An 8,590-nucleotide genomic window follows, 5' to 3' on the forward strand; every position below is an offset into this window, starting at 1 on the left:
AATAAAGAGTGGCTCAGTTCTAGATGTGTAAACGAGGGGTATTTGTAGGTGTAGAACTGGTGTGGCCGAAGAAGTGAAGCCTGAGCCAAAATGTTGATTCTGCAGGATACTGTTTCTTCAGGAAAACTCATGTTCTCTAATTCTGCAGTATATTTACAGAAACTCAAAGTGCTAGTATTTGATGTCATTCATATGGATATCATTTTGAAGCTGACGGACTGTAAATTACCGTGCCAGCATTTGGATTTGTTGTTCCTCTGGTTGAAATGTTTCTAACTTTCCATGACAAGACAATTCAAAGCGAGAGCACTGAGGATGCTTGACATGCGAAGCCTTCTAGCTGATAATTTGATTCATCTGAGTGAGCTGTACCACTCATTGATCTCTTAAAGCCACTTCTCCGCAGCAGCATTTTCACCCATTTGGTAAAATCATCTGGGTTAAATGGTAGCCATGAGTCACCGACTACAAGCAGACATTTCCACATATCATTGGTCTGACTACGTGTGAGAAGTGTTTGTTCGGGAACAGTGACTGGACATTGCAGGCCAGTGGGCAACGGGTAGCACAGACTTACATTGTGCAAAAAGAATGCACCCTTTTCTCTGCTAAATAACGTACTTCCTTATGGGCCATGTCTGGAGTCAGTTCCTATTTTGATGCAGAGAATAATCCTGTCTCCTCTTACTCCTGTTCTTCACAGAACTGATGCTGTTCCCAGCTAATATATGTTCATCTGCTTTCCAAACACTGGTGACTTTAATCGTAGATGACATTGCAAGAAACATCATACTCTGCTGAGATCTGGCAGTGTTGCACAGTAAGGACTCTATGTGTGTTGGAACTCTGCTAAAACTAACACTTTTTCCTCCTGAACATGATCCTCTTGGAGAACATCTGTATTAGTATGACTGAAGACCATCTTACGTTTATTTTAGTGATTCATTTTGCCAGGGATTCTCTCTGTTTTAAAACGGTATTCCACTGATCTGGTATCGAAATATGGAGCACAAAAGACACATCAAGCAAGTCTAGACAGAGAACAGGAATTCCAAAATATGTGGTCCAGCTAAGTCAAACATCCATCACAATCAACGCAGAGTAAAACAAATCCACTGTTTTGCTTGTTTCTGAGAAAATCTCTGATACAGCATGCCTGAGCTCGTTGACAACGCTGCAACGCTTTTAGCTTTAATCCCACGCAGTACAGTGCTTTACCTCCTGACTAGAAATTCATCATTTGCAAGACAACATACAAAATATATTACTTCTAACAGGCTGCAGTACTGCTTCAGCTTAGCTACAAGACCACCTGGATTGAGAAGTGACCTCAAGGCATTTCACCGCACTTATATGAGGCATTTCACCATCAAGTCAATCAGCTGTCCAACAAGCTGTTAAGAGCCTAAACATAACTCAGGCCACATTTCTAACCCTTGTCACCCACCCACACCCATGTAGATCCACTTCTTCACCCTCTGCGCTTGTAATATACACAACCTAGCTACAACTTAGAATTTAGGTTTAGACCACAACCTGCAATTATGGCTGACAGTCGCCATTTTGTGGGAAGTAAGCAAGTGAGCGTAGTTCTGAGAGAATCTGACGGACAATATTATCGCATTTGTAAGAATTTATGATGGAAATGTTACATCTGAAAATATGTCTGATTCATTGATTAAGTCTTGACTCATACACACCTTTACTAATAGAAGACTCAAACTTGTTTTTGTGTAATCTGTATATTTTACTCAACTTTAATCTGATTTTGCTGAATCATTACCTCGCCCCAAGCACTTCACTACAGTGAAAAGTTCCCAGATGGGATATAACATCTCATGAAATAAGAAGATTCAAAGCAATTACAGCAGCCTTTGAAATAGTCACCAGGGGAGAGACAGAAAACATGTTCAGAGGGAGTGCTATATTACACTAAGCTCTGCCAACCTACAGAGGATAAGATCCAAAGGGCAAAAGTCCTCCTGATCCCCTGGAAAAAACTACAACCAGCTGTATCAACACTCAGTGTACAGGCATGCTGTGCTGCACAGGCATTAACATGGTGGTTATGTTTGTTTTCCTGGCATTTGGGGATGTACAATATTACTTTTTTATTGTTTAGAAAAGATGATGTGGGTCTCAATTAGATGACAACTAAGAATCATCTGTCATCAAAGAGGTAATCCACTTCTGTCAAAGTTGAAGGACACACAAACCAGTGGTCGAAACTAAAGCAGCAGTGGCTGACATATCTTTTAAGTCCTTAGTATCAGTCATGCTCCAAAAATGCTGCATCCTACATTTCCCCACAATGCAGCCAGATAGCATCTTACATCACATCGCCCCTGCCTCCTATAGGCCAACCTCTTTTCATAGACTTTTCATTAAAAACGGGTTATTTTCTCAAACTTTGGAAAGCTCCCCACAGAACCTCGGAGGCATTATTCAACTGTTTTCGCTGCCTTGTCTTGAGGTTTCTTCTTTCCCCCACCATTATAGGGTACTTTATTGGTGAAGTGTTGTCTAAGGATGGAAGATATACTGCACAGATTGAACTTAAATTAGCAGCGTGCCTTTAATTTTGAATTTATTGTTCCTGCACTGGTGGGCTACACTAAACTCTGTAGTTTTTAATTATTTAATCACGACACATCGCATGTGAATTTAGCCAGATCTCTTCACGGCGTATAGCAGCAGTTCTGGCACATTCTTAATTAGAATGAAATTATAGCGCTTGGGGAGACCCAGCCCGTTCTGTGTTTACGTTTTGTCCTGTCATCCTCCCACATGGACAGGCTGAGAGGATCACAGGGCAGATTGGTGACTAAGTGCCAATCATGGACCAGGAAACCTGTCAGGGGGGAAGCTCTAATTGCACAGCTTTTGAACAAATAGTTACTTTAACTTGAACCTGCGGAGGTGTTTAGTGTAAAGATACAGGAGACATGACATCCTCTCAAACTGTTCAGGTATACTGTGAGCCGGGAAGTTCCACATGTAGCCATGCTCAAGTCACCCTTAAACAATATTGACACGTTATGTCTTACATCAGCCTTTTAATGTCCTCTCCTTCCAACTATCTCTGAGGCTAAGACTTAAAAAAATATATATTTTCCAAATACTGCCAAAGCAACTCTTTTAACATCTGGAAGTCATCCCCCCACCCCAGACCTCCATTTGCTGACTGCAATAATTTGGTTTATAAGTAGTTCCCATGGAGAAGTCCTCACAGGCACAAGCTGTATTAAAAATCTATCAGCTCCATTGTATTGCCCACCAATACATCCCAGGCTCACTGCCAGACTCTACACATCAAGCAACTGATAAAAAACTTTGTCGTCCCAGAAAAAGTGTAACTCAAGACAATCTGGTGAGCTCGACCCCCTTAACTCTGGAAGAAAAGAGGCGTGTAATCAAGTCATAGCTCAAAAATGCAGCATGTGTTTCTAATCAAAGCCGTCTGTGGACCTGGTTGAATTCACATGTTTGGACGTTTCAGCTTTGGTAGAAAACAGCCCATTTGTTGCGATGTCAGTGATGTGGCAACAACAACTGGAACTAATTTGGAAGACAGAGTGACCTCATGTAGGTTTGTTCATTTGGAATACCCAGATTTTTTCTTTGCTTGCTGCTCGAGTGTTTCTTTCAGAGAGAGGAAGGGAAAGAACGTTTTGAGTTGATTCGCCTTTTGGTTGTGATGAACATCTAAAACTTGGTGATGATGAGACAGATGTAACTCTGCGAGCAAACTAAATCCACTAGTCTTAGTCTCTTTGATGTAAGGCACTAAGTGGCATCTTTGAAGATGTTTTACAGCTATGTCAGTGTGTGGGAGGAGTAATGTTCAACCTCACACACTCTTCTATCGCAGGATAAAAACTCTGGGCACAGACTCCTGTTTTTTTGTTATTGGAGTCAGTGATCTATTGCAGCTTTTTTTTTTCCTTTTTCCATGTTCACCTCACCAATCCTACTCCAAATATTATTCAAACACTCCTGCTTCTTCCAACACAGGCTGTATGAAGGATGTTCTATGTTTTCATCCCGGTAATCTATATTGGCGCCACCATTTCCAATTGTGAGCATATAGACTGCTCCTTGATCTCATTTGCCAACGCATGTTCTTTTTCTCTGCAAGCAAACGTCCTGCACATGTGCAGCCATATGACTTTCATCTAGAGCTGTATAACTGTACTGGCTACAAAAAAAAAATCAACTAAAAAAAAATCAACATTTGTTTCAAACATGTTTCAGTCTTCAAAGCATTATTTTGTAAATTCCATACCAAGTTTGGTTCTTCAGAAATCCATCCAATAACCTCAACATCCTCAACGCTGACTTTAGCTGACATCTTTTTTTTATTTTACAAAAGAGGCTTAAAAAAATGTGTTGATAGCTCACTGAGAGTGAGTCTGCTTGCAATTATACAGTTTCATCAACACTGAACCACACTCAATCTGAAGTTGCAATTTTCCATATAAAAGTCCCAATTAAATGGAGTAACCCTGGTAATTGTAGCCATGGCAATATGTAATATCCAATGCTGCTCAATGTTTCAAACACTGTGAATGCATTAGGTCTAACGTGATATTTGTGAGTGCAACTTTTTGTTTGTTCGCATCTTTCCTACCTAGCCAAAGCATACTAGCTAAACAAATATGCGTAATGTAAAATGGCGACAAATGTGCACATCCCTCTGGGGTCCTAGCAATCACCCATGATTGCAAAAGTAATAATTTATAGGGCATTGATGAGACCCCAAAGGGTTAAAAAATCCTTCCACACTAACTGGTTATCGTGTGGAACAAGCCTTGAAAGGCCCCCTCACCCACATACACACACACACACACACACACACACAAATGCACACATAAGTACATTGTCTCAAAGTGCTGGTGAACCACATTTTCCCTGAGTCTACAAAAACCATGAACTTTCCACTGTTTTTATTTGGTCGAAATGCAATTGCCTCACCCACCGCTATTCCATGGAAATAAGCCTGCAAGATCACTGAGATGAACAAATATGGACAGAGGCAGTTGGACACGCTGAAGCTCAAAACAGAGTCTGTAAGAGTTTTTGAACTACACAAGACAAACTTGCAAGAACACAAAAGCATTTTTTTTTCTTTTCTGGTCATGTCAGAACTGCAGAGAGCTGTCGAGCTGTACATGTTGTATCTTCTTGCACCCCTTTTAAATCTTGATCTGTGTCCATATAATTCAGTCAAAATTAATGTATCTGAAGTGTTGCCTTTATTATTAGTGTTTAGTTATTCCTTCAGCGCAGTTAAGACGTACACAAACAGTACAAGACATGTTTTTGGCAGCATGTTGCATTCACCACAGGGTGGTGCTCTATCGCATGCCACACTATCACGCTGCTTGTCTCTGCTTTATGTGAACCTTAAAGAGGAAAGCCAACTCATTTTAGTTAATGACATAATGAAAGAAAATCTTGTTTTTTTTTTAAATAAAAAAGAAATAAACAATACTGTCTGAGCTGCACTGCTTAACTCCACACTCCATCAGGGGCCCATCAAATGAACTTTCCAGTGCTCAGTGTTGGACCATGACATCATGTGTAGAAACAACACAGTCCCTGTGACGACACAGGAGATCAAACAGTCCAGCAGAAAAAAAAGGGAGTGGGGGGGGGAAGTGCAGTTTAAGTAAAACAAGAACACTCAGGTGTTCCAGCTTTCGCCGTTGCCAGCTGAAGACATCAGCAGCCCCACAGTTCACCAAGTGACTCAGAGAATCCAACAGCATCTCTGCTTCTCATGTCTCCTCACATCTGCTCTGAATTAACATGCAGCCTGTGTTCCCTCAGAGGCGCGTGAGCTCTTGGTGCTGAAATTCTTTTTGCAGATGTACAATGTAGTCCGAATAGGAAAGAAAATGCTTGTGGTGACACTTAATGAGTGTTTCAAAGTGGTGGAGACGTGCAGGAGTAATGTAAAACCGCCAAAGGTGCTCATTTCCCTCCTCTGCACATTTGCAGTGCCTGAGGGTGACATCACTTGCAATCACTGACAGATGTCCACAGGACTATTTCCTGACTTACAAGGCTTGTTTGCCAATTGCAGATAATCTACACTAGAGCTGCTCTCATCTCTTTTAAATCTTCTTAAATCTAAACAGGGTCTCTAATAACCATGTAAAGTTTGTCTCAATCGCCTCCCCACCTGGGATCTAGCTAACATGTTCCATGCACGCAACAGAAAACAATTCTTAAACAAGGCAGTCAGACAAATGAAGTTGTCATGTACACGGAGAATTCACTCTGACACACAAAAAAATCCAACACAGGATGCAGGAAATGACCAATTTCTAACAAAAATGCCTTAAATAATTTCACCCTAATCAAGAGCACACTATCTGAGTTTCTGTAGTAAACTGCTGGCAAAAAAAAGAAGCTTGTACAAGCAGTTGTACAAGCCCAAACAGAAAAAAAAAAATCCAAGATAATGTTCAGTCAAGTCAAAGGACAACCATCAGCCACCTTCCACACATTATACCTAATAAACAGCAGAGAAGTTCACTTACCACTGTTCCCTTCTTGACATGTAACAATCAAAACCTGAGCTATGGAGACTGCCAGAAAAAGGAAAGTCCTTAAATGCACAAAGCTCATCATGTCTATAAGAAAGACATGAGCCTCCCTTGTGCAAAAAGCAAGAGAAAAAAGGATGAAAAGAAAAAAAAAATGTTCAGGTTATCACTGCACCACCATGAATTCAAGAGTACCCCTCCTTGTAAGCAGCAAGCAGACCCAGCCCAGACTGCGTGAGTGCTTTTTTGTGTAGTTACAGCTTTAAATGAGAAGAATGCTGGCGAGCCTAATTTTCCTCCCCCTTTTGTCAGCCCTCTCCCATAACCATCCTCTCACAGGCTTTTGTGGCTGTGGGAGAACTACACCCATGTTCACAAGTTCTCATACTTTCCAGTGATTCTTTCTGTCTGTTTAGCTGTCTTAGCGGGTAATCGTCTTAACTTTGACTCGCGGTAAAGGTTGTCAGGGAACAGATAAGGAAAAAATTACTTTGCGTCTTTGAGAGTGTCACTGATTTTTGCTCCTCTACAGAAGTGGTTGCTAAGCAAGATCATAAAACTGCTGTTTTATTGCTGTCTTTGGGGCACCAAACAAGACACACAGTACACTGAGAATCCTTTTTTTAACAAGGCAATTAAAAGTAAGAATAGACTTTATAACTCTATTGTTTTCTGAAAAAAGTCCAGCACACAAGAGCTCTTGTCGATCTTGTTTGCTTATAAAAATCAATGGTGTCTCTTTAGTTGCACTGTCCTAATCAAAAGTGTGACAGAGACAGAGAGATAAAACGCAAACTGAAACTGTGTGTGACAGTCCACTGTGGGTGGTCATGATTGTAGGTGGTCATGATAGAGACTCCAGAGTGTAAATTTAGAGAAAAATCTGAGGTCAACACCTCTTGACTTACGGCGAGAAGAACATTCCATGTTCTTATGGAGAACAGGGAATCCGGCTACGGTGCTAATACCACTTTTTCTTTTATCTGATTAGAGAACAGTGTTTTTAGATCACTGAGAGCAATATGTTCAGTTTGTCAATGCATATTGTGTCAGTTTGTGTCATCACTGATGCTATAAAGTTGTGACTGAAACAAACACATATTACAATACTTTCAGATTTCATTTTCAGTAAAATATGAAAGATTTCTGTCATTGTTGAAATATGTATTCATGTACTCCTAAATCGAATATGGTTCAAGATTAAGCCACAGTCGTATAAACTTGACAGAGACATATAAACTTGATAGATAATTCGACTGTCTGTGTAAAATGAGACTATGGGGAATGATGAGCCCCCTGTACATGAAGGGATCTATTGTAGTTTAGCTCTTAAAGAAGTCATTGATTCATCTTCAGAAAAATTACAGATGTTGGGAGAATAAAGAGCAGAAGGATTCTCTACAGAGCAATCTTTCACTGTTTCGTTCAGTTGTGGCGAAATATAGTCAGGGACAATAGTTCTGGATATAAAATGATCAGCTCACACTTGTGTTTTGAACAACTTTAAAGTCTTAAAAGAGAGATCATAAAACATCTTTTTTAGATCTAAATTATAACTCAACAAACTTGTCGTCAAATAAGTAACTTTAAAAACACGTTCGTAATTGTGTTCAACTCATTAAAATGACAACAGGTTTTTTTCACCCAAGCTTTGCCACATGCAACTAACCCTGAACCGTATGACAGGAAACAGCTGTGTGCCATGTTCACAAGGTGCTAAAAGCATCAGGTGATTGGTTTTCCATCAGACAGGGTGTTTGTGTGTGTGTGTATGTGTGTGTCTGTGTGTGTGTGTGTGTGTGTGTGTGTTCGTATGGGAGGGGGGTTCAAGAGGCTACAGCTAATGAGAAAGACAGCTGTTTTCTTGTTGGCCCTGCCCACAAACCTGGTCAGCCAAATTCAGTGTCTCTTTGCTGCAAGACTCAGAAGAAGCATCAGCTGAATTTTCTGGGCACGAAAAAAAAAAAAAAGGAATTGGGAATCAGGACATTGCAAATACTGCCAGTTGCTGCCTGTCAAGATTTTGTCACTAAAAA

The 8,590-nt window shown here is 40.5% G+C and overlaps 1 protein-coding gene across 1 annotated transcript in view; it reads right to left on the reverse strand.

Annotated features, from left to right (window-relative positions):
* The window catches only part of col5a2a (collagen, type V, alpha 2a), a 37,465-nt gene extending 30,640 nt beyond the window's left edge, over positions 1 to 6,825 (reverse strand). The window contains exon 1 of the mRNA XM_027278907.1: positions 6,549 to 6,825. Within this exon, the coding sequence (XP_027134708.1) occupies positions 6,549 to 6,639 (91 nt within the window). The 5' untranslated portion in view covers positions 6,640 to 6,825. The remainder of the gene's footprint in view (positions 1 to 6,548) is intronic.
* Between the last annotated feature and the right edge of the window lie 1,765 nt (positions 6,826 to 8,590).

Source organism: Larimichthys crocea, chromosome I (genome assembly GCF_000972845.2).
Source record: "Larimichthys crocea isolate SSNF chromosome I, L_crocea_2.0, whole genome shotgun sequence".
NCBI classification, from domain to species: domain Eukaryota; kingdom Metazoa; phylum Chordata; class Actinopteri; family Sciaenidae; genus Larimichthys; species Larimichthys crocea.